At 42.4% G+C, this 26,792-nt stretch overlaps 1 protein-coding gene across 1 annotated transcript; it reads right to left on the bottom strand.

Moving 5' to 3' along the window:
* Window positions 1–693: 693 nt before the first annotated feature.
* Window positions 694–26,550, bottom strand: LOC139661018 (WAS/WASL-interacting protein family member 2-like). The gene is made up of 8 exons (XM_071539331.1): window positions 26,054–26,550; window positions 17,733–17,891; window positions 14,121–14,253; window positions 11,763–11,897; window positions 9,768–10,448; window positions 6,553–6,804; window positions 4,123–4,224; window positions 694–1,958 (listed from the first exon to the last, which is right to left on the bottom strand). The coding sequence occupies exons 2-8, from the start codon at window positions 17,793–17,795 to the stop codon at window positions 1,915–1,917; spliced, it is 1,410 nt and encodes a 469-aa protein (XP_071395432.1). The 5' UTR covers window positions 17,796–17,891; window positions 26,054–26,550; the 3' UTR covers window positions 694–1,914.
* Window positions 26,551–26,792: the final 242 nt, after the last annotated feature.

The following is a 26,792-nucleotide window of genomic DNA, read 5'->3' as shown; positions in this document are numbered from 1 at the left end:
TATCTTGATAACTGCATCACTATGATGTAATGAGGGTTTAAGAGTCAAGCATGGTGGCATACACAAAGGGAAAAAAAAGAAAATAAAAGAAAAATAAGTACAAAAAAACTCCTTTGATACCCTCCATCTGCTCAAACAGTTCTCTGGCACTTAAGTGTTTTCCTTTTTTTTTTTTTGGTTAGCTGCTACCAACTACACTCCATACAAACTGTTCCTTGCATAGCAATGCATTAAAAACTTTCTCTGGCCATACAGTCCTTCTACAAAGGGCCTCCAGCAGCAAAGTAAAATATTCTGGGTACAAAACAGAGTTGAGCCGTTAGATCGACTTCCCTGGATTTTGGAAACAGTGACAAGGAATCCCTTATAAACTCCTCCAACACTCCACTCTGCAAAACCTGCGATCTATCCTTGGTCCATTAAAAAAAAAAAAAAAAAAAAGAATAATTTTGCCTTGGCCTCCACCTTGTGGTCCACATGGGAACCACAGCATGCTATGAGAAACATGCCAGCTATATGAAGATATGAAGTCCTCTGATCGCCTGCTTTTCTTTATCAAGGACATCTAGAAGCCCGTATGTCTCCCCCCACCCACCCATCCACCCAGGAGACATGGCATCAGGTATGAACCCTCTCTTGCAGTTTTCGCTCGCTCACCCCCCCCCCCCCCCCCCACTCCCCCCACTCCCCCGTTACTTTGACAAACGTCGACATGACAGTACTCCTGCTCCCAAGGCAGCATCCCCCCAGTGCATAGATGACCGCCCAGCGTCCACAGGACCCGTCATGCACAGTGTCCCGGTCCAGCAGTTAAAGCTGCCGTGCAACAATCGCCTGAAGAGAGAAATACAAAGACCTCCAAACACAGAAAGGAAAAAAAAAATCAAAAAAGGGAACAAAAAGCTGAAAATAGCCCCTCTCCAAATGTAAATGTTACCAGGCACGGCTTCTCTCGTAACTTGGCAAGCGTTCCAGTAATGCATTTTGTCCACGATCAAATAAAGAACTTTAAAATGTCAGTTATATATAACATCAATGGAAACTCTCCTCACTCTGCACAGCTCATGTTACTCCACCCGCTTTTGGCACACTGAGAGAGGGAGAGAACTGATTTAAACGCACCCTCTCACCTGGCACTGCTGGAATGGCTATTTAAACAAAAACTTAAAATAAAAAAAGTAAAATAACCATTAACACCCCCCACATTCATGGCAATATCAGCGGTGTGGGTAGACTTGAGTGTAATTCATCTGCTGATGACTCAAATATAAATCCAAAGACAGTTTCCATTGGTAGTGTTGAAAATTTTTCCCGACGACACCACAAATTAATGCTTACACCAGAAATAATAATAATAATAATAATAAAAAAAAAAAAAAACGTTATTCACAATTGTGAAAATCAGCATCGTTATCATCATTATCATGGAATATGCACCAAAAAAAAAAAAAAAAAAAAAAATGGAATGCACAGATTTGGAAGTTTTTGAAGTTGGTCCTGCTATGTGGTGTGAACAAAAACAGCGTCATGCCTCTGCATCCTGTGAGTAGAAGAAGAAGAAGAAGAAGAAGAAGAAGAAGAAGAAGAAGAAGAAGAAGAAGTCGCGGTCACGGCGCAGTCAGAGAGGTCGAAGGTCGAGTCCGCTTCTCGGTTCAAAGTGGTTTTGTTCTAATCATGCTAAAGACAGAAGGCGAGGACAGTGACCGCCGTGGAAAATGTAGTGTCAAACCTGCGTAGTGTAGCGCTCGCTTTGCATTCGGCACTGTGCTTCCGGCTGGTGTTTTAGTGTTGTAGTGTGTGTGTGTGTGTGTGTGTTGTAGTGTGTGTGTGTTGTGATTCGAGTGCTTTGCGCCACTCCCCTGAATGTCCATCGATGAGACTGACTGAGTGATCGAGTCCTGAGCCGAGCCGCGTTCACCTGCCCACCGGCGGCGCTGGAGGAGCTCCTCTCATCATGGCTGCAGGTCAGAGGGAGAAACAAAGAAGAAGAGGAGAAACAATTGGCGCTTAGTATTCGCAGTAGAGATTCTGTACAAAATGCACAATTAAAATTAAAAGAAGCCAGAGCATGGAAAAGCCATGTACAAGTTTCAGAAATTGTCAAGGATTACACAATAAAGCTGGTGAGCTTATCCATTCCATTGTGGTCCTTGATGGAAAGGGGTAAATGAATCATATAATACCAGGCAAAAAGACAAATACATTCAAGAAGAGTGGTTCTCAACGTGGGGTCCGGGGACCACGAGGGGTCCGTGAGGGGGTTCCAGGGGGTCCCCAGCAAAGTGAAGAATTATTAAACTTCAGCATTATTTTAACACAATTAGAGAATGTAGATGAAAAGACTATTTTGGTCATAGTTTCTCTGTTATCTCTCTACCTGCAATACAGATAGTCATGGAATTCTGGACAAAATAATATCTGACAATAAAAATATTCTCAGATTTGGGTCTGAGAGACAAAATCTCATCAAATGGGGGTCTGTGGCCCTAATGTGGACTAAATTAGGGTCCTTGATATGAAAAAGGTTGAGAATCGTTACGTTACGTTCCATTTTATAATGCAACAAAATAAAAAAATAAAAAATTTACAACCAACAATAACACTAAATGTGTGGTTCCAGCCACAACGCAGTATAATACTGACCAAAACAGACACCCTGCCCTACAACTGCACCATCTTTTTACCACAGTTTTAAATCTATCCCCTCCATCAAGTTCATTAGAGGTTATGGATTAAATTTATTGTACTAATGTCAAATTTCTATTGTTTTCTGTAGCATGTTGTTTGTGTATTGTTTTGTTCTGATTTTTCTATACCATCAAGGATCGCATTGGAAACAAGTGTTTAAGTTTGCTTTTATGTGTTTTATCCTCTGGGTTGTACTGTTGTTTGTGGCCTTTTATACCCAATAAATCAATCAATCATACCCGACACCAGTTCTTCCTCTGGCTTAAAAACAAACTGGGAACAATCATTAACTCCAACGACAGTATAAATTCCACTCGGCTGTTGTGACACGAAGACGCAGCAGAGAAGCTGGCAATAAGTAACATGATTTATACACTTTTCCTCAGCAGTGTGGAGATTTGAAACGAAAGGTTATTGGTGTTGTTATTCTCCAAACTGTTCAGAGTTTAATGCATTCAGTTCCACGTAAAATGACTTTCTTCTGGATTTTGTCTTCCTTTGAATCGAGGGGGGAATCCCCAAAATGCCAGGATGAAAAATGATCATTTGGTGGAGTAAAAAGTCTCGCTGGAAAAGCCTTTTTTAATTTTGTTTCTGAGAGTAAATGTACCGGACTTCCTTCCTATATAAAGTAGTGCAGGCTTAATCTGGATCACCAGGCATTTGTAGGCTTGGAAGACAATACATTCTCTTTTTATCCACATTTTAAAGCATAAAGCATATTGTTGTATAAGCAGTGTAGTTCTATGTATGTATGCAATATGAGGTAAGCTACATTCAGTTCAGCTGATATCAATAAAGCTGCACTACACAAGATTTTGAGGTAAAAAACATACACGTTTTAACAAAAAAAGTGGTGCTGCAAGAGAGAAGAGCGTCCCATCTCTACTAAATAAAGGTGGGAAATCTTCTCCTTTAAGAGCCAAATCCACAAACTGTCTCCTAAACAGACTCACTAATGATGGTTCAACCTCCACACCACACACTAAGAAGAAGATATTTAATTTACTGACACAATGCTGCTTGATTTCTGGATATTGATGTCGTCTAAATCAGATACCTCTTGCTGCCACTTGGGGCCGGAAAGATAAGAAGTAAAATAAACAGCTTTTTCAAAATCATAGAGATAGATTAGAGATAGATTGCATAGATGTGTTTCTCTTCTTTGTTTTTGAGCACTGTTTTAGTACTGTGCTTTCATCACTTCACTCGTTTGTTTTATCACTGCGCAAATAAAGCGAACTCGTCTGACAACAGCAGCATGCTCTCAGTGAGCAGCATGGAGGTGTGAAAGCAAAAGAACTCTGTATTAACATCGGACAGCAGTTAAGACTTGGGAAGAGGAGTCGATTGGACAGTGCCAATGGCCTGCTCTCCCTTCACCTGTTTATACCTGGTTAAAGAAAGTTTGAATGAAATAAGTGCAGGCCGTACCCTTGTTGTTTTTGCTTGGGTAGACCTTGCTGAAATGCCTGTACTCCTCCGGAGGTGGAAGGTCTTCAATGGGGTGGAAGTTGAACTTGGATTCAAAATCGTCTGGGAGGGAAACAAAATAATTCAACCATTAAAAACGGTGCAAAAGAGTTTTACTGTCCCATATCATAAAATAACCATAATATCTGTGGGGTTTGATAGGGTTATTGATCAGTACCAGTGACTAAACAATTACTTGACCAGGAGAAAAGTGGTTCCTGGTGGCTCAGTTCACTCAGTTGGCTACAGGCTCAAATTCGGCCTGGGACATTTGTTGCTCCCCATCCTTCCTGTCTCACTCCACTGTCAAATGAAAGCAAAAATGGCAAAAAAAAAAATCTTAAAAAGAAAATAACCTAAAAAAACAAAAAACTACAGATTGCTAAAAACAAACCACTACATCCAAAATGCTCCTTGATTTGTTCCTGCCTTCAGTATATTTGTCTTCAGCTGTACTGAACTGCATAAACCTGAGACAGTCAGTCATCTAGGAACGATCCGGACCCTGCTGGTTTGTTACGGTACAGCAGGAACTGGGAAAGCTCATTTGAATGTCTGTGGTGGAATATTTGACTACCAATGGCCCTCCATCACTGAGCCTGCATCAGACCCAGATAACAAAACAAAGCCATGTTGACAACCCTTGTTGCCAGAGGTTACAAACTTAGCTGAGGACAAGGGCAAAATAACTCTAGTAATTACCAGGATGCAATGCGTTAGCAGCCCTGGTGAACTAATGAGAGGTCAATACCAGGTCGACAGCAGAAATATAACTGGATTTCAATATGTCAATACAGCTAGTCAACTCTGTGGGACCGAGTGTCAGAATATTTCATCTCATCCTCCCACACTCAACACATTTTTGTAGGCATGGCGTCTTGTTGTCACTGCAGGTTAACTAAGGTGAACCGATGCACTTCAGTCAACTTAATGTCTTGTTAAGGACATCTATTGCACTTGTATTCCCTGTACAGTGACACTATTTATTCATATTTGGTACTTTGGCCAGACACTAAATGCAACTTACTACTGAGCCCTTGTAAAAGCCCTTGATAACCCACTTAGTCACCACACTTATTGTATATACTGTATATATTTTCAGGAATCTCTTCTTTCTTTCTTCTTTGTCTCTGTCGTTTGATATTTAAATTCAATGTGTAAAGCTTGATTGCTGCTTGCCTGTCTAAATGCTTGTATATTGCATTGCACCAACCTCAACAAGTCAAATTCCTAGTATGTGAAAATGCACCTGGCAAAAATAAATTCGGATACTGCATGTGCTGGCTTGATGACTGCGATGAGACAACTGTGAAAACGAATGTGAGGTAAATCTTAATGTTTTGGGTAACGATTTGTTGGAATAAATGTGGGCATTCATTCTTGTCACCATACCTAACTAATGATGTCTCAGTTTGAACAACACTTGAGAGCTTATTTATAACTACCAATTATTGGGCTTCATTCACACTACAGCTGAAAGTTTCCCCAATTCAGATTTTTTCCCCGTCATGTGACAAAGATCTGATGTTTTGTAATCCGTGTGAACAGTGACAACCTGCATGGAGTCGCACGTTTTAAATGTTTTCAAAATCGGATCCCGGGTCATGCAACCTACATGGCATTTGTATTTGAACGCTCCATCAGAATTTATCAGCGTTGCCATGACAATAACTAAATCTTGGGTCATTCACCTGAGGCACTTGTCATAATTTTGGCGCCACAGCAGCTTGGATGCCCCAGCACTAGCATGGAGGACAACAAGACACAACGATGGAAAGTAAACAAAATAGATGACTTGACTGGTATTTGGAGACACGCCTCAATCCAGTCAAAACTCGAAGGTTCATACCGTAACCAAAATGTGTTTGAAACAAGCGGGATAGGCAGAGGTCCAAAAACAGATGTAACATCTTTTTTGACACTGCTATTAGTGCATATGGGTATTGGATATGGGTTGATATGAACATGCAAAGGCAATGAAACGCTAGTTAATGTGCAGAAAACACTCTAGATTTGAAGAAATACTAACACTCTGGATTGTTTTTTCCCCCTTAATTTTTCTTCGCACTTGACAACAGCTTCTGCCAGACTTTCATCCTGACACTTGTACAGCAACAAGAAACTACATCAAGAGTGGACCAGGTTAGGACATCAGACTAGCCAGCATCCTAATGCTGGTAAATACTGACTCATTTTGAGAGGTCAGAGAGGTCCGATTCTACTCCAAAATTCACATTTGGCTGGTAAAATGGCGAAATTGGCTAATCGTAACCCTTTCCAAATTCATTAGCCACTGTGGACAGAAGATGAACAGCACAGTCAGTTTCCTGCACTGCAGAGGATGAGGAGGAGGAGGCTGTGATGATGGAGGAGGGGCCGGTCCCAACTCACCTATGATGGACTTTGAGGAGGAGATGGAGGAGTGACCGTTCCGAATGGGTGGGGGCGGCGGAGGGGGTCCGGCCGGGGTGCGGGAGGAGGAAGAAGAGGAGGAGGAGGAGGAGGAAGAGGAGGGAGGCGGAGGCGGTTTGCCCCCCCGGCTGTGGGTCTCTGAGGTCACAGAGCTGTGGACACGGTAAGGGGGCGGGGGGGGAGGGGCGTCCCGACTGCCGTTTCGAGACCCGGGATGGGGCACCTGGGGAGCTGTATGGATGATAACACACACACACACACACACACACACACAGAAATGATCATGATGACACTATGGTTAAAAACAGTAAGAGTATTGTACTATATTCTCTCACTTATACTAGTTACACCCAACAGATATAAACAGAATCAGCCTCAGATTTAGACTGAAGTTGGTGTAATTTCCAAAGTTTCCACTGAAATGTAATTTTGTTGGTGAGTCACAACTGGTCACCTAATTATAGCATTATGTTATTAAAGGAAAATTCCACCCTAAAGCACTTAAGCACTGTTAAAAAAACATCTATTGGTGATGTACCTTGCATTTTTGGGCACATTTTGGTGGTGTGTTTTTATTATTCATGCAGACCAGACAAAGTGACATCATAACCAGATGTTTCCAGCAGCTACAGTGGAGTTTGATATGAGAAAATGTTTCAGGATGTAAAACCTCAGCGGTAAACGTCAGGTTTTGGTGTCAGTCCCTCAGAATCAAAGAGCGAGGGCTTCTTTCTAGAGCCGCCATTTTGCACCGAGAGACGTTCAACAATCATACAGGGAGAGATCCATCCTGGAAGAGGAGAGAGACCAATTTCTCCACCCACAGGAGCAGGAGAGAGACCAGAATGCAATGCAGCAACAAGACATGTTGGGTTTTGAGTAAGGGGCGTAGCCGTGATCATAGACGTTGAAAGCAACAGGTTCATGCCTCCTCTCTGGGGGTTGCCGAAGGGCATTCTGGGGAAATGTAGGAAATCACTAACTGAAGTAGAAGTAGACGAGGAGTAGACGAGGTTGAGGGAAAGAAAAAAACCCAAAAAAACGAAATTATAACACTTTATCGCAAATAACTGGAATGCATTGATCATCACAAATATATAACAGTGTAAGAGGATCAGAGGGTGGATTTTTCCTGATGTCTGATATTTACTTTTAAATAACAAAGAATAAAAGAATGGGAAAATGAGGAACAGAGGAACAGGAAAAACACAGCAGACATCCTGTAAGCTGATGTACAAAGTGTGTGTGTGTGTGTGTGTTGGGGGGGGGCAGAGAGAGTGAATGAGAGAAAGAAAGAGGAATGCTGGAATATTCCAGAGGGCTTGAGGAATGCAGAGAAACCAGGAGGCCTCGTGGTGAAGCGCCGCGCCGTCCAATCACAACACAGGACTCCGGCAAACAAGTGCCTTCCTGTTTCGTGTGTTCACTCTGAATTCAAATGAAGAGTTTGTTTCCAAAATGCCCTCCATCCATTTTGGAGAGAAAACAAAAAAATTCACTTTCTATAAAATACAGAGGATCCATTCTGTAAAACTGCTAGTACCTTGTCAATCAAGGACTTAATTTGGGAGTTATTTGTTTTAGCTTTGGGCTGTCAATCATCTTGTACGAGGAGGTGTCATGTTTTACAGATGGTGGACGTCTCATTTTGCATCACAACTCTTCAAATGTTCTTTTCTGCATCAACACAGCCTCTGGGTTTAGACACTTTGGGAGATACAGAGGCATCAGATAAGCGGAGAAAAGGCAGATTTTCATCCACATAGCATCCTGCCCAACCAAATGTAAACACACATGCCAAGGGACAGCTTATCTGTTCCATGCCCTGAAGGACAAAGTCACACTTTGACGCCGTTTGGTTTATACTACATTTTCATTTTCTTGAAGCCGGGGCAGCTGAAATTCTGTAATTTCCCCAATTGCAATTCCATTAAGGGAAAAAAGTAATTTTACCAATACACAGGAGCTTATGTAGCTATCCTATGTTCCATTAAGCTATGTTAAGTGTCTGTGCAGAAACCTGGCTTGTATGTTAGAGCCGAGGAGGGGTGGGTGAGCGGAAAGTAAATAGGTTACAGAGACGGCACAGTTCCAACCAATGACAAACCAAATCCCCGCCCCCTTTGCTCTACTTTCAGAGAAGACCTAGGTATGATCTATATGGGAGAAATGTTTGAACATAGTAAGCTGCTGTACGGTTGGAATTGGACTGTAGATTGTCAGAGATAACGCATGTCAAAACTTGCACTGCCCTCTGCGAACATTCCCCCCCGGCTGAAAACGCAAGAGGAGAGGGATGTTGAGTGTGTGGCAGGGAAAGAGAGAGAGAGAGGAGAAACTCCACGACTGTTGTCAGAAGTGTTGGTCAGAAAAGAAGTTGAATCAGAAGGAGTCACCACACGCTCACAGCCTCTATGCAAATATAAGGCATGTTGAAGGAAAAATCCCCACTCTTACAATGTTAGATATCATCAATGTGTGATGTTCAAGGAATTCCAGTTATTTTGTGGTGAAGTGTTGTAATTTACTTTTTTGATGAACCCACTTTCCCTCAACCTGCCTCGTCTACTTCTGCTTCGGTTAGTGATTTCCTACATTTCCCAGAATGCCTTTCATCAACCCCCATAGAATGGGCTTTTGATCAAAAGGTGGACATATGGGCATATACTTCTGGTCTCTCTCCTGCTCCTGTGGGTGGAGAAATTGGTCTCTCTCCTCTTCTCCGATGGATTTCTCCCTGTGTGATTGTTGAACGTCTCTCGGTGTAAAATGGCGGCTCTAGAAAGAAGCCCTCGCTCTTTGATTCTGAGGGACTGACACCAAAACCTAACGTTTACCGCTGAGGTTTTACATCCAGAAACATTTTCTCATATCAAACTCCAGTGTAGCTGCAGGATATATCTGGCCAGTTATCCACAGGAAGAAGGGAAATACAGCAAACAAAAAATGGACCCATAACTATATTTTTTTAGTGCTGTGCCACATAAATCCAATTGGCACTGACTGCATGAGTAGTGAAAATGAGAAAAATCACTTCACAGTCCGTCTCCTCACTAGAATTATTGTTGGCACAGAAGCAGATAGTTTCTCATTAATTAGCATTTATGGGTCTAATTTTTGGTAATATGAAATCTGAAGCAGCAGTCATGAGTTCTGACCTGTAAAACACACAGGAGAGAAGTTACAGCCGTTACCTGCTCTGCGGCCCGGTGGCTCTCTGGCGGGCGGCGGCGGTCTGCTGACCTGCTGGGGGGAGGGAGAGGGCGAGGGCGGAGGGGGCGGAGCGTGGCTGCGTCCGTGGCTGCCCCCGTGGCTGCCCCCCGACGGGGTTTTTTTGTGCAGGGAGTTGTGCCTCTGGGGCAGCTCCGGAGCCCCGTCTATGTGGGACGGCCCGTTGGAGACGCCGCCCGACGGGTGTCTGTACGGCGGCGGGGGAGGAGGCGCCGAGGAGCCACCGGTGGGCGGTCTGCTGGAGGAGGGAGGCGGCTTCATGGAGGGAGGCGGGGCGGAGCTGGGAGGGGCGGGGCCTCGGCCGGGCGTCGGCGGGAGGGGCTTCTCTCGGCTATGAGAGGAGGACGAAGAGGGTCCCTTCTGGTTGGGGGTGGGCGGAGCGTTGCCGCGGCCGCCCCTGTTGAAGGGGGGGGGAGGGGGCGGGGCGGAGGTGCTGTGCTTCATCCCGCTGCCTGTAGAGGAGTGGGAGGAGCCGGAGCCGTGGGGGCGGGAGATGTCCGGGAGCGAGGGGCGGTGGGAGCGCTGGTGCTCCGGAGGGGAGGGCTTGTCCGCCGGGGAGGGCGAGGAGGAGCGGCCGGCGGGGGGGCGGGGGGCGGCGGGCCGAGAGCCGGGGGGCCGCAGGGCCGACCGGCCCACCGTGCCGTCTGCATGGAGGACAGACACATGGAGGTCAGGACAACAACAAGGACAAAACACATCCAAACCACGACCACCTGTTTCATACTGAAGGAAAGACGATGAAATACAAGATGCTCACTTGGCAGTTTATTCACCAACATTTTGACCCCAAATAATCTTTGTCAGTCAAAGAATTTCTCTTATCCAGAGCAACTTTTAGTCAACTAAGCTTCAGTTCCTTGATCACAAGCAATTAAATCGCCCCTTCCTCACTTGTTTAGCTCCTTCCACAGACAAGTTTGCTCCACCAGAGGTAACTGGATTGGAAAATACAGCTACCACCAAGCTGGTAATAACTATGTTAATATCTCTGTTCTCTGTTGATTTATCTGATGTATGAATTTGTGCCCCTTCAAAAATGTTGGGTGCATTTTGCCCCTGGTGCTCTAGATCAGAATGATAGAGAGCAAAAGAAACAAGAGAAATAAGAGTTAAAGCAATACTCCACTTAGTTTTAACATGGGGGTTATTTGGCACTTGACCGCCATGAAAACCAGAATATAATCTCCTCACCAAGATCAGATGCAGCTGGACCAGTTTGTAGTGTTCAGATTTTTACTTCCCATTCATTTGAATGAACACTTCCATTTAACAAGTTCAGCAGATTCAACAGCAGATCCCACTATTGTGATTTTCAATGGACTGTGGGGTCCAATGTTTTAGAATATAATTTTGCCAAATAGCATTTTTATTGAGAGACGAAGTACTTTTGTTCTCGCCAGTGAAGGAATACCATCTAGGAGAGGTACTTTCTTTGGGAGACCGGATCTAATTTTATTTATGAATTCTAATTTTAGTGTAAAATCTGTTAAATGTACATTTTCAGGCTATTTTCGTGGCCTCGTTCACGTGTTAAAACTAAGTGGAAAACTGATTTAAGGAGACAGGCAGAAGGAAGAAGATGTACAGGTGTACAGTATGTGTATGTGTATGTGTATGTCAGTTGCTGAATTCACTGATGAATTACTGACAGAGCAGTTCTGTACACTGGGATATTTTTTCCCCATTTCATTTAGGACACACGTACTGGTCTACGAGAACTGCAGCCTACAATCCCCAGGATAACACACATGACCAACACCCTTTAGTCCACTTCCTTTAGAGGTGGACTTTGACCTCAAGTCTCCTCTTTGCTTTAGTTATGTTATTTAAACAAACACACTGGGGAACAAAAAGAAAAGAAGAACAGCCATCACAGAAAACCTAAAAAGTCAACTAATACATAACCAAACACACTGTCAAATAAAAATAAATATATACATCAGAAACAAGGCTTTTACCTCCAACTGGGCGCAATTTTGGCACACCTCCTTGGAAAAGACCTCCCATTGGCATCGGGCCTCCTCCAAAACCTCCACCTCCTCCTCCTCCTCCTCCTCCTCCACCTCCTCCTCCTCCACCTCCACCTCCTGCTTCTGATAAAGAGAGGAGACCAGTGTCATATAAACAAATAAGAAAGCAGGAACTGGGGAAATGACTAGATGTATTTTAATATTCAAATACTTCTCATTTCCTCATTCTTGTAAAAAACAAAACAAAACCAATGAACAAGAAAAAAGGCTGCACTACCCAGATCATCTCGCCCCGTGTGAACATGTTAGATGTTCTAGCAAGTTAAATTAAGCACAACTTTTTTGATGTGGGGTAAAATACATGTTATGTTATGTGAGAGACTGTAATACAGCAATATGGAATAGAGGCTGACCGTTTCATCGGTTTGGCCGATAAGAGGTTTTATAAACAACTGGTTATCTGTGGATATGAGCGCTGGTGTCTGACTATTCAAAATAAATACTGGCATTCCCTTACATTTGCAGACCTGTCTCACTATTTGCATGGAGGCTCCACACCAAGTCAAGGTATGCATGTCCCAGATATTGTAAATGAAAGGTAGTTATTAGTAGGAAAACATAATTATAAAATGATTAGCATTATCAACTAGTGGGTGACACAACGTTATTAGTGAATTAGTGACTACTAGGGATGGGAGGAAATTCAATATACAGTATATCGCAATACAAAAATGTGACAAAACGTATTGTGGGGCAGAAACATGAATTGCGATATTAGCTCCATTTTATTTGGATGCAGTTGCCCTTCACGCGCACATTTCACACATAATAATTATATTATTTGCTCTTTGTAATGACATTTTAAAATTGTTGTTTACATTCTAGCAAGCCAATGCCATCGCTAGAGAGATGTGTGCCTCAAAGTCACACAGTCAGACTTTGTTGTCATTGAACGTTTATTCGTTTATCACATTGTATCGTGGTTGTATTGAAAGACGGAAGTTAGGGCAAAAAGTAGTTCCACCTTTCCCTCAGTATTTCTGTACAATCTCCAACTTCCATGTAACAAGAGGCTCTCAATCCTCTTTTGTGGTTAAAATGCATGCTGCTGACTCGTTGAGTGTCACTCGGTTTCACGTAACATTACCACTAAGTGAGCAAGCCCAGCCCGCACTTTTTGGCCATATCTAAATCACCTCAACCCTACAATTCATCTGTGGGCTAACCAACACGATAACAACTCTTTTCCTGATGATGTGAAACTGCTGATAAAGCCACACAACACCACTTCAAAAAGACATTAGACTAAGTAAACGCTGCTGCTTCGTCTGCTTTGGCCAGTTTCACCAACATTGGGTATTAACCGCAATTTACTTTAATATGTAGGTACACACAAATGCAGCCGTACAAAATAATTCAGATTGGAAAATGTGCGACAAGGAAATCGCATGGGAAATCAATAAAGAGTAATTGCGATCACATGTAGGGCAGACTACACCGATGCATCTTTCTAACGTTATTTAATAAAACACGAAAGCCTTTCTGAACCCTGAAGCTTACCGTGTGTGTGTGTGTGTGTGTGTGTGTGTGTGTGTGTGTGTGTGTGTGTGTGTGTGTGTGCGTGTGTGCAAACTGAGCTATCCAGTATCGTCCTGCAGCAGACTTGCAAAAGCCTCCTGGCATGAAAAAGTGCCCGACAAATTAAACAGTGACAGAAATGAAATCATCCATTAGCCTATACTAACTCGTGAGGTAACTTTATGCAAATACGAAATATTCTTTTGGGGGAAAAGGCCGCACAGCATAGAAATCTGTGCTGTATGTCATGTGCATCTGTTCGATTTGAACTGTAGCATGCTGCTCCGACATGTGTGAGTGTTAAAAGATAAAACCCACCGGAGGGTTCTTTGTTATTTATTTTGCATTCATATATTTTATTTGTTTTACTTATTAGATTCAATATATTTTGTTCATTAGTGTTACTTTGATTTTCAATTTAATTTGTGAATCAATTTCAATCAGTTTTACATTTCATTCAGTGTCGTTAATGCAAGCCTTTGGTTTTCTGGAAATAATAAAAAAAAAATAATCAACACAGTAATCAGTTATCAGCTTTTTTCCTCTCCAAAATTATCATATCGCCCTTTAAAAATCAACCTCTAAGATGGAATATATGCATATATGTGACAGGCTCCAATAAGGCTGCATGGAGAGAATAAGCGTGTACATACAGTATGTCTATGCGAGTTTCTCCGTTCCTGTGTACATCTCTATGCTCATGGGTAATGCATCAGTTCAAGTGTGTGTGTGTGTGTGTAAAAAAAAAATCAACATCATGTTACTCACTCTCTAGAACAGGTGCGCTGCGGTCGCTGACCACGCCGACCTTCTTCAGCCTGGCGCCTTTACAGATGTCTGTCAGCAACGCCCCTCTGCCTTTAGCCTCATCCCGATTCAGCTTGGGAGGAGTGGTGTTTGCCTGTGGAGGGAAGTGACCGGATGTAAGGGTTCGTTCGGTCCGGACCATAGTGGGAAAGTTTGCTTTGCGCTTTTGTATTTGGTTTGTGATCCAGGGAGTTTTGGTCACCTGTCATCCCACCAGGTTAGATAGTTTGGCAGCTGGGGGATCAAAAAAAAATCTGATTCCAGTTCCTGTAACTTTAGCTAAGCATGATGGACTTGTCTGTCTCTTCTTCTCTGGTGTTCATACCAGGTTTGCCTGGGTCCAGACCTTTGACTCCGCCCACTCCACCAGTTGACTGATTCTGGTCTGGCATCATGACATGAAACAGCGGTTTCTCGGTTGAAAAATGATCGGTCCAATGAGCGCCGGGGGGGACTAACGATTAGCCAATCAGCGCCACGGGCGGGACTAAGGCCGTTGTCAAGCTGTTGTCAAGCTGTGTGCCGAAACCAAGGAGGAGTAATAACAACAATGGCGACCGCTATAGACAAGATAGACGCTGCTATCCAGGCTGTTCTAAATCAATTAAAAGTACCAATTACTTTGAAATCTGAACAGCACTCTGCTTTGAAGGCATTTATTCAAAGGGGAGATGTTTTTTTCGCATCAGTGTCGACTTAAAATGACATTAGATTCAGGCGGATACGTTGGTCTCTAGTGATTGGTTAGGGAAAATCGAATCCCCCTCCCCCACGGGAATCGGTTAGAGTGGAGGCAATGTCAGACTGAAGATGGAAATGGAGTGGAACGAGTTGATGGCTATCAGATGTCAACATCCACCTCTTTATACCCATAATCACTTGCGGTTTGGGGTCGTTTCCTGTAGTTGGTCTGGATTATGTTCTCACTCCTAACGAACTGCACTGCAGTTCACTTGGAGGAGGATCGAGACCCACATTTTCAGGCGTCTCTGTGCCATTATTTGGTGCCACCAGAGTTCAAATGGTTTTGTTCTCATCTAGCCAAACAAACTGAACTAAAGCAGTCAACACTCCAGAGTTTAATTAACCCGCTCTGAACATGCTTGGTGAAAACCAAAGAATTTGAATGGATAGAACGGTCTTACCCATTCAAATCAACGTTGGACGATCGGAGCGGCGGCCATTTTTAGGCGTAATGTTCGATAATATAAAACCTCCTTGGTGCCTACGGGCTAGCTTCCATATAAACTGACTTACGGCAAGTCGCAGTGGAAAACCGCCGTCTTGCCCTATCTCCGTTGCTTTGCTGTCAGCGGGACGCTACTCAAGAATTTTTGGACTGATTGGGTTTAATCGCTCTATATTACTGTTGGCAAGTCGTCTCATTTTATTAATTTAACGTTAGTCTTGTAACATTACAAAGCTAACCCACTCACGCTGTGTGGCAGCCAGTGTGACACACTTTACGGCCTTGATGGACAAACTTTCGTTGTCACCATGGACGCCATTTTATGGTGTACCAGCCAAAACAACACAGTGGAAAGACCGTTCTATCCATTCAAATTCTGTGGTGCCAACACACCCCATGTCAAATGAGGAAAATGCCATCCTGCCTGGCTGCACATGGTAAGTGAACGCTGAATATATGTAGAGTGATATGTGCAGTGTGTCCACACACTGCACATATCACTCTGTCCCTTTGCACTGTATCAGAAGTCCTGTTTGCCTGTACAAAGTGTCAGTGTGTACTTTGTTATCTGTCAGTGTCTCTGCACCAACATAAACACAACAAATCCCTTTACATTTTAAACAACAGCTACTGTTATCAGATGATCAATAACACAAAATGATAACACTGGATCCTCCTTCTTTTAAAGATTATGAATAATGAACTTTAGCTTTTCAACACTGATATAAAGCGTTGTGGAATAGAACTCTTAGTTTATTGCGTTAGGTGAATGAAGAGACTGTGACAATGCCAACTATAAGACATTTACTGTCTGAAGGCCAGTTAAAAATAGCCCTGCAGTTTTCCAGCAGCTGATAAGAACACAGAATTTATGGGAGTGTGTTTATAGTTCAACTATACTGCTTCAGCTACAAGCAGAAGCATGTTGTATTCTGCTCTGTGTGTGTGTGTGTGTGTGTGTGTGTGTGTGTGTCTTGTACTTTAATTGATTAAATGTGCACTCTTATCCAGATCAACTTAGGAATGCAACAGCAGAATAAGCTTAAAATCTGAGATCATCAAAATTACAACCAAAAAGTGAGGCAAGGTAAATATTAGAATAGATAACAGACAAATATTGAAGAATGAATGACACAGGAGTGCTGGGTGAAGAAATAAGAGCCTGGGAGGAAAAGGCAGGTTTTTAATGTGCAACTGGATATGACATTTAATTTAGGCAAAATTAGTCCAAATTTGAATAATGGATTCTGGACCGATTCTCTACATTAGCATTTGAAAGAATTTGTCACCCGTTCTGAGGGAATAAATCACATTCTGAATATTTTGCACTCAGTATTGCAGCTGTGACACACGTGGACACAGCTTACTCTACAGGATTTGCTTAAAAATTGTCCAACTGTGTGAGGGTTTTGGGAGTGATGCAATACCTGCTGCTTTGTAGTCCTGAGATTTTGCACGAAAACGTTCCCAAACACCTTTCTCTCCAAGAAAAAACAACTAAACATCTCATGAGATTTGAAAATTGTAGCAGTCAATACGGCAATTTCGATATTTTTAAATTAATTGTGCAGCTGCAGCATCAAAGCACACAGCAGATAGAAATCTGCTGTGTGACAGAAAGGGAAATTTCCAGCCACCAGCCAAAAGCTAGCAAATCTGATCTGAGTCTACCATTTTTTTACTCCAGTAGCCACTTCAATAAGTGACCAACCATCACTTGGAGGATTTTTTCTGTTCCAAAAAAAAGGCACTTTGGCTGCTCAAACAGTGAAGATGTTGGACTTGTAGAATCCTAGAGGTGTTTGTTGCGCTGCACTTTTCTGGCACTTTGAAATAGAGAAAAACAATTAACCTAAAAAAAAATTAAATCGCAATTTGAACTTCTGCAATTTCCAAATCGCAGAGGCTGCAAGTAATTGTGGAGAGAGAAGCGTCCAAAATGGATTTCTGAATAAGATATTTTAGAGCTGCAGGTAATCTTTGGTCCATGACTGGGGAAAACCTTTTATCATACTCAAACTCAGCAAATCCTGCACATTGACATCTATTTTTTTTTAACAAAATCACTTTTCTTTAAACAATTTTAAAGTTCTAAAAAATGTATGACAATAAAAACTTGTGATGATATGAATTGCAGTTTAAATCACAATTGAAATATTCGGTCAAATAACTGCAATCAGATTTTTTGTCAATATCCTTCAGCCCTACTTTGAAATAAAACTGACCTCTACCTCACCTATGAATCCTCTCACCCTAATTTCTTTGACAGCGTCCAGGTTTCCTACCAGTCACTGACCAGCAGAGTCTACCCATCCCTGTGGCCGGTGGGTGAGCAGGTTATTTTTGCGTTGTGAGGCAGTGGCGTGTTGTAAACGGTCACTGACCTGGCTGAAGGTGGGAGGAGGCGGGGGTCCCGGGGGAGGAGGGGGAGGGGGAGGAATGGGCATCCTGTCCCTCTGTTGGCACCTCTGTATGTGTGTGTGTGTGTGGGGGGGGGGGGGCAGTTACTTCACCGTCTCAACTCGGACGACACACACTGACTCCTGCAAAACAACAGAACAAAACAACATGTGTAATTTGGTCAAGCTGTCTGTCTCTCTGTGTAAAAGTCTTGTTGCTGATCAAACAGTGAAAGTTGCTGGTGAATTTTGAGATGTAGCGGCCATTGTGGCTGCCAAACAAAACAAAAAAAGTTTCCCTTTTTTGGATATGATGTACACTTTAGCACAAAGCACCTTACAGTATTGAGAGCATGTGCATTCTTAAAAAAGGTGGCTCCAGTGCAGGGTAAGACATGAGCACATTTTGGTGCTTTTTGGGGGCAATTTTATTGAACTATGAAATAATACATTTGCACTGCATACTGACAAATAAACACTCAATTTGTACCACTAAGAGTTCTCTTAAAATCATTACACCACACATCCCACACTTCTTTCCTCCTGCTGGAAACTGGCAGCAGGCCTTACAGAAGAGGACAGTGCTGTTTTCTCTCTCTGTCCCCAACCAGTCCATCTTCACCCCTCCATAGCTGAGTTTTTTTGTTTTTACCATACTGCTTGATTTATTTTTTGCTGATGCAGTGGTTTGTGTGGGTTGGTATTTATTTCTACTGCTGGCTGCATGGTGCCAATATTTTCTACTGCTTCAGGCTGCGTTCTCGGTTGTTTTGTGGTTAAAACCCGCTCCATTTTTCTCTCCCACAACATGGAACATGGTCTTAGGCGACCACAAATCACCTACGGTGGCCCACAGGCGACAACAGTCGCAATCATGCATGAATATTTGACAATTACTATTTCACAATTTAGGCATTTAGCAGTCGCTCGTATCCAGACTTACAATTAGTGCAATAGTAAAATAGATGAATACTAGTCCATACCCGGGGATGCGCGTGCCACAACTCCACGCAGACTTGCCAAAAATGTGCATAAACAGCGTAAATTTGGAAAAATGGAAAAATCTGCTTCGTCAGTCCCTGCCTATGCCAATGCTCAATGCCCATGTGCAGTTTCAGATTGATTGGCCGACCCATTGAGGAGCAAAATGGATGCGGACAGACAGAGTTGTCCTCATTTTATAGTAGGATTGATCGAGCATTAGCAGGATAAGTAACCAGATAATTCAGAGTGCCAAGAAAACAAAAAGTGCCACAACATTAAACAAGAAAAGTATCATGAAAACCTATCAGCAATTATGTTAAGCAATTAAGCTAGTGCTGGTTCAGGTAAGTGGTCAGGGTTGGGTGGTGGTTGGGTGATGGTAGGGAGTCAGAACTGTACCAACATTAGTCGACATTCACTATTGTCTCCCATAGCCAGGAACAAGTGAGACGAGTTTGTCCCGCCCGTCTGTACAGGTGATTGTGACAGAGCCCAGGATGATGCAGAGGGTATTGGGACACATTTTCTGATTGATTTCACAATTGACAGGACTGACATGAAACACAACTCACATGAGTGTAAAAGCTCTGACAGAAGACTGTAGGAGTCCACAGTTATTCATTAACTATGGAGAAGTTCTAGACTGCACATCAACATCTAGGCTAGTCGATTAAAGCCAGCAAGACGATTCTCATTATTTTGCTGGACAGTGTGATCACTATTAAACACGATTTTTGATGATTTGAAAAACAAAATTATTTTGGTTTGGCTTATTTTACTTTTGGGATTTTTTTATCAACATCTTTTTGCAGCTATGATGGACATTTCAAATTAAAGAAAATGTTTTAATTGCCAATTTTCTAGGATTACTCATTACGGAAACAAGGAAAGAAAGTTAGGATTTTTTTTTTTTTTAAATGTCATTGTGGGATTTGAATGGGTTTTATGGGGCCTGGGCTGATGAAACTCACTCTACAAATTTGGACCACAAAACCTTCTGCTCAAGTAAACTCAGCAGAATCAGTTACAGTTACGAGGTTTCTCTGCCACGGCGGCGACATGCAGAGACGCCTCGGATGCACGCTACGCTAAAAGAGAGGCAAGACGATCGAGCGGGATGCCAAAAAGTTCCATTCGGCTCCTTCCAGACCAGAGCCTCGTCACAGTGGGAACAAATGGCCGTTTAAAACTCTCGGGAAGACATTCTTGGTCGAGGGAAGCCGTTGCTGAAGCAGCTCCTGGAATACATTAGTGTGGAGAGGACCAAGACCTGGACAAGGATTCTCAGTGTAGTGCAGGGAGAGAGGGAAGAAACGCTGCTTGGGTCTGATATGAACAGATTAGAGCTGCAACGATTAATCGATAAGTTGTCAACTATTAAATTAATCGCCGACTATTTTGATAATCGATTAATCGGTTTGAGTAATTTTCTAAGAAAAATAAGTCAAAATTCTCTGATTCCAGCTTCTTAAATGTGAATATTTTCTGGTTTCTTTCCTCCTCTATGACAGTAAACTGAATATCTTTGGGTTGTGGACAAAACAAGACATTTGAGGACGTCATCTTGGGCTTTGGGAAACACTGATCCACATTTTTCACCATTTTCTGACATTTTATAGACCAAACAACTAATCGATTAATCGAGAAAATAATCAACAGATTAATCGACAATGAAAATAATTGTTAGTTGCAGCCTTAAAACAGATAGATGCGATAGGTGGAATCAAACGAACACTAGAAAATTTTGGATGCTACTTGCTAGTAAAAAAACAAATTAATTCTAAAAACCAGTGATGCAAAAAGAAAACCAAGGCGCTCTGTCTCAAGTGAAAATAAGATAAAAAGCCGTTATTCAAGGGTGGAAGTCTTAACTAATTACATTTACTCACTGTAATTGAGTAGTTTTTTTTGTGTACTTGTACTTTTTTGAGTCATTAATTTTACTTTTACTTAAGTACGTTTTCGCTGAAGTATTGTACTTCACTACATTTTAAAGCACATCCATTACAGAGTACATATTTTGTGTCGTTGATCAGAAACTGGATCAACGTATATTGATCAGCTGTGGAGAATTCACAATGAGAAGAGGAATCTGACTTCACTTTGTGCACTTTTTTGTAATTTCCAAATTTTCCAATTAACAGAATCTAGTTTGAACTCTGTCCTCTCTCCTTTTAGAATCACATGGAAAAGATCACAGCTAACAAGGTTCTCTGTTCTAGTTAAAAGTAACCCAGAAACTTTTACTCTGAGGACAATGAGACACGTTTTACTTTTACTCAAGTGGATTTTAACACCAGAACTTTTACTTCTACCTCGATAAAATGTCAGCAAAGTAACAGCACTTCTACGTGAGTAGGATAGTTTAATACCCTTTCCACCACTGCCTTTATCACATTGGCCGCAAGACAATCAATAAAAATGACCAGCACGTGTCGTATCAGGATTCTCAGTGTTTTTGACAGAAATCTGTTATCCCACACTCACTGTGGAGTTGAGATCGCACCCAATTTATAGCGTCTGTCTGCCTGATAACTCTGCTGAACCGACCCACAAGCTCTTCAGTTTCTTTTGCACGTTGAGATTCACAACAACACTTTTGTACACATTGACAAAGGAGTGTGGTTGATCTTTGGCTGACAGCTAAACGCAAAATAGCTGTTTAACAATTTTTGCATGTGGCTCAGGTCATTGTCAAACGCACGGTCAAGGCTGCACAGGCTCATTACGTGGAAATACGTTTTAACCGCCTGTGTTCACGTAGGTATTCTAGAGCTTGATGCTTCATGATGTACCTGATGAGATGATCCCATCACGCCCCAACATATTACACAGCAAGATATTAACCAAGTTCCTCTTTATGAGAAGACTTAACTAAGAAACCATACAGACCTAGACCGAAACACTGAGTCAGGTGATGTTTGATTTGCGGCAGTTCGCCCACTTCTTGAAACCCTGGCAGTAGGGCTGGCCGATATGATTGAAATCAATATCATGATAATCATAAGGATTTTTCTCGATATCAATATATATCACGATATGGTTCACGTATGCAAAATCACGTTAAATAATCAAATTAATGTTCATCTCATTGAACCGAATGGTAATGTTAGGTGTGATGTCAAACAAAACAGAAATATTCAAATAATATTCCTACCATACCTCATTTTATGAGAGTTTTTAAGTCAAATTTGCTTGTCATCATCAATTTAGACAGCAGAAATTTGTGTCACAATATCAAAATATCCTCATATCATCACAATATGATTCCACTGAAAGACAATAAACGATTATATTGAATTATCGCCCAGCCCTCCCTGTCAGTGTCAGTGCCAGGCTCTTCCGATGAACGTCCCAAAATGCACTGCACCATGTTGACACTTGTGTCACTTTGAAAGATGCTAAACTGCCGGTTTTATGTGATGGGAGAGGGACGGAGGGGGGGATTGTTCAAAAATCTGTGATGTTTTTACAGTTAATAAAAGTAATGGGATTTAAACATCACAAGAAAGTAAGAATTTTGACAATTTTTTTGACATTTACTATAAAATATATTGTGATATGGAGAATAAGCTAATAAGGTGAATAAGGTGAATTTCATTGTGACTCTAAGGTCCTGGAAGTGTGCAAAGGCTGGAATTTTCTGAGCCTGACATTCCAAGTCGTCACTGTAACCAAGAGAGTTGCTCAACTTGAGGCAACTCTGTCCTCATCTGAATGACAGATAATAGTACCTATAACTGATATTAAAGTGCAGGAAAGATTTTTCTTATGGGAGTTCATGTCTGGGACTGTCAGAATCTCACCGACCCATTGAAAGAAGCTGAAATGAATTGATGAACTGATGATAGATGAATAGATGAAAGCTTTCGTGGGCTGGTGATATGGTTCAAATCAATATCACAATAAACATAAGGATTTTTTCAGTATTGATACACATCACGATACGGCTCACGTATGCAAAAATAATCAAATTAATGTTCATCCCATTGAACCAAATGGTAATGTTAGGTGTGATGACAAGCAAAACTGAAATATCCAAATATATGTTCCTGCCACACCTCATTTTGTCAGTTCTTAAATAAAATTTGCTTGTTATCATCAGTTTAGACAGCAGAATTGTGTGCCACGATTTCCTAAAATCATAATGACAACATGACTCCACTGAAGCCCAGCACTAGTTCACATGCTCTCCAGTCTTTTATCTCTCAGTAAAATGGTGTAGCAATGTAACTATGCTCCAACTGCACAACTGCTCTAAATCTGTCAACTCTCCACATGATGACTGAGGTCACTGGATCTCCCAAACCAGAGAGCAGTCTGGGCAAACTGCTGATATGGGGGGGGGGGGGGGGGGCAATTAAGGATGTAATCTACAAGATCCACATTTATTTGATTTAGTCTCCATCTTTGCTCAAACAGTGTGGGCGGAGCATGGATTTTCTCTTTTCTCTGTCTGTTCAGGCATGGTGGCTATCGCTGCTCATGCCAGCTACCCAGTTCTTCTTCTTCTGTTGACTCTGGAAACGTAAAACGCATCACTTCCTGTGCGGCAGAGGATTTTTCCCAAAGAAAGAGCAACCAGACACCGGCTGTTTAGAATAGACAGTGGAGATGATTTATGAACTGGATATAGGTTGGATCACTGTTGTGTGATAGCTTTACTTTCATGCCCGCAATCATTTTGCAGGATCAGTGTACATTTTTTCAAATGGCTGCCCTACAACAGCAAACAGCCGTAACTACTACATGTGTGTTCTAAAGCAGTGTTTCTCAACGTGGGGTCCGGGGACCACCAGGGGTCCTTGAGGGGGTTCCAGGGGGTCCCCAGGCAAATTGATGAATTGTTAAACTTCACCATTATTTCATTTACAAGAAGTTAACACAGTTAGAGAATGTAGAAGAATGACTGTTTTGATCACAGTTTCTCTGTTATCTCTCTACCTACAATACAGACCGTCATGGAGTTCTGGACAAAATCATATCTGACAATAAAAATATTCTCAGATTTGGGTCCGAGACACAAAATCTCATCAAATCGGGGTCCGAGGCCCAAATGTGGACTAAATTAGGGGTCCTTGATATGAAAAAGTTAGAGAATCACTGTTCTAAAGTACAAAGATTATGAATTCTATTATATGATATACAGTCCACCTCTTTATCAGCAATACTTTCAGCCAGACAAGAGATAAACTTGAAGTCATATTTCTCAGTTTCTCTATTCACGCAGTTACTGCTTTTTGCTCTTGTGGAGCAGTGAAGCTCGTCAGTTGCATTCAAGGTACAACATAGTGTTCAGATGTATTCAAAGTGAAATACACTAGGGCTGCAACTAACGATTATTTACACTGTTGATTAATCTGTCGATTATTTTCTTGATTAATCGATGTGTTTCCCAAAGCCCAAGATGACGTCCTCAAATGTCTTGTTTTGTCCACAACCCAAAGATATTCAGTTTACTGTCATAGAGGAGTAAAGAAAGCAGAAAATATTCACATTTAAGAAGCTGGAATGACTTATTTTTCTTAAAAAATTACTCAAACCGATTACTCGATTATCAAAATAGTTGGCGATTAACTTAATAGTTGACAACTAATGGATTAATATATTAACCGTTGCAGCTCTAAAATACACCTTTAACTTTTGCCAGTCTGAAAAACAACATACAGTGAAACTGCACCTGAACTGCACAACTACTCTAAATCTGTCAAGTCTCCACACAATGACTGAGGTCACTGGATCTCCCCAAACCAGTTAGCTGTTGTTGATAATGCACGTCGAGCCGGCTCCTCACCCCACCCTCGCCCTTCACTCCTCCTCTCCACAGGCTGCCTGGTTAAGTGTTAGAGCAGGTTTTCACCCAGGGAAAACAAATGGAATCCGGCCGAGCGAGCTCGCCAGTCAGCCGGCCGACGTACACGAAACGGAAACGCGCCGCTGCGAGCCGCACAGCCAGAAAACTGAGCGGTTGGTTATCTCTTCATTGGAATAAATAAATAAATAAATGTTTCACGATCTGCTGAGTACACAAGGCCCAAGCCACAACCACAAACTCCTAGTTGCAATGAGAAACAGTGCGCTGGTGACCTACTTGGGGTGAAAAAAAAAAAAGAGGGAAAAAAATGAGGGCTAAGATTCAATAAAGCTGAAATATTGAGGTATAGAATTGCAGCAGGTTAGCTTATGTTCACCATGACTCAAATGGAAAATAGAAGGAGTGGACTGTTTCATCAGTGGGAACCAGGAATGGGGAGATGGCATGCTGTGAGGACTTCTACTGTTCTGATGACTGGTCACTGTTTTAGTTTGAAGTAGGTTGAATGTGCCATCAGTCTGTGGCTCACCCCGATGATAACCCCCAGTTCTTCTTCTGTAGAAAGACTCAAAGACTCAGGTCACAGGTGACAAAACCCTTGAGGAGGTGAACAAGGCTGAAAGGGGCTTATGGCGTTAAATATTTTGCTGTAGGACTCACAGATAAAAGTTAAAGCTTAATTCCCAGGAGGATCACCTTTTACATCTGTAGCACACATCCCTACACAGGGTATTGGTGGAGATACACTGATAAAATCAACAAGTCCTGACCTTTGACCCCCATAATCTGGTTAATCCTTTCCATTAGAGATCAAAGTAAAGCGAGGTCTCAAGTAGGTCATGATCGCTGTGATTTGGCCTCCTTTTAATTCTGCACTCATATAGTTGTTAGATAGCCATTTAGTGGGAGAGTTTTCCCACATCATCATAGTCAATGCAGTCTTCTAAGGCAAAGCTCACGGAAACACAGACAACTGGGAGGGGAGGGGAGGAGGGGAGGAGGGGTAATGAGGAAGTTGAATGCTTTTGTGGTCAAGGAAATGCATTGAGTAAAAGGCCTGTGTGTTTCTAGGCTTTGGGGCACTGACAGCCTGAGTTTGCCAAACCAGGCCTGGTTTGTGTATTCAGTCACTTTCACAGCCCACAGCAGATCTGTTACCGGGTCAAACCTGCTGAACACAAACCCCACACCCACCAGTTAACTCCCTTAACAGTTTAGCTACCGGGCAGCCGTTTGAGGATGCCGAAAAAGTGCAACTAACTTGCTTATGAACCCATTAAATGTATTTGACGTTGCGCATTGGCTGGAGTTTCCAGTCGTGTTGGAAATAGCGAGCAGAACATGCAAACCCAGTAACGTTAACCTCAGTAAAACAGCATGCATTAGGCCTAGGAATGCAGTGAAGCTGCTTCAAGTCCCTCCAGGTAAACATGCACTGGAGAAAACTGGCAAGCAACTGTAACTACTAACGTTAACTCAGATGGAGCGGCTCCAACAACTTGCTTACCCGGTCTCGAAGAAGAGGCTTGTGAGTCTTGTTCTCAAAAACAACATGAATGGAAAGTGCTGTTGTGGCAAGCCTTCGCCCGGGCAGTGTCTCTAGTTGGACCAGATTTATGGGAGGGTGCTGTACAAGACACTGCGATGGCTGGCAAGTCCTGGCGATGCACCGCACCAAAATCCTGAAGTTAGCCGGCTAACTTAGTTAGCTTGATCTCGACGCTAACCAACTTAGCTAGTGGCGGTACTGGTGCTAGCTGGAGTTAGCTAGCAGCAAGCTGTTTACTCCTTTGCCAGCTGTCACTGTCAGCGGTGTCCGGCGGTTGGATGCAAAGTAGCTTGCAGATGTAAACAATAGGTCTTTATGATAATGTAGCATGTAAGACAATCGACTGAATAGTTCTAACGGTTACTTTTAGCAATTTTAATTAGCTACTAACAACTTTATCCGCACTCTTGACCTGCAAGCGCAGCCATACTCCCGTTGACACCGTTCATCGGTTGCTTCTCGGAAACCCGGAAATGGGCCGACCGACACAAAATGGAGGCAGGTAACCAGATCAGCGCCAGGAATCACGCTGCCTTCAAGTGCTGCTCGGAGGTTCATACTTCCGACTTCGAAAGTTGTAAATACAACTTGTTGTTGATGTATTGAAGTGCTTCTAATTAAAAAAAACAGTGGCAATAGTTCTTGGATGGGTGTCATTTTATTTCAGAAACTAAGCGGCACTGGGCTAATTGATACG

The sequence above is a fragment of the Centroberyx affinis genome, unplaced genomic scaffold (genome assembly GCF_046629955.1).
Source record: "Centroberyx affinis isolate AG114_WGS23_722 - 3 ecotype Tasmania unplaced genomic scaffold, CSIRO-AGI_Caff_v1 ptg003436l_1, whole genome shotgun sequence".
In the NCBI taxonomy this organism is placed as follows: Eukaryota; Metazoa; Chordata; class Actinopteri; order Beryciformes; family Berycidae; genus Centroberyx; species Centroberyx affinis.
This window is presented reverse-complemented; position numbering and strand designations above follow the sequence as displayed.

Bases quoted from the DNA above. Each gene is read 5' to 3' on its own strand.
- LOC139661018 (XM_071539331.1), bottom strand. From the start codon at position 17,795: ATGCCCATTCCTCCCCCTCCCCCTCCTCCCCCGGGACCCCCGCCTCCT. The intron at 14,254-17,732 runs GTCAGTGACCGT...TTCCCTCCACAG, and splicing joins CTCCTCCCACCTTCAGCCAG to GCAAACACCACTCCTCCCAA. The intron at 1,959-4,122 runs GTACGGCCTGCA...TCTGACCTGCAG, and splicing joins CCCAAGCAAAAACAACAAGG to CCATGATGAGAGGAGCTCCT.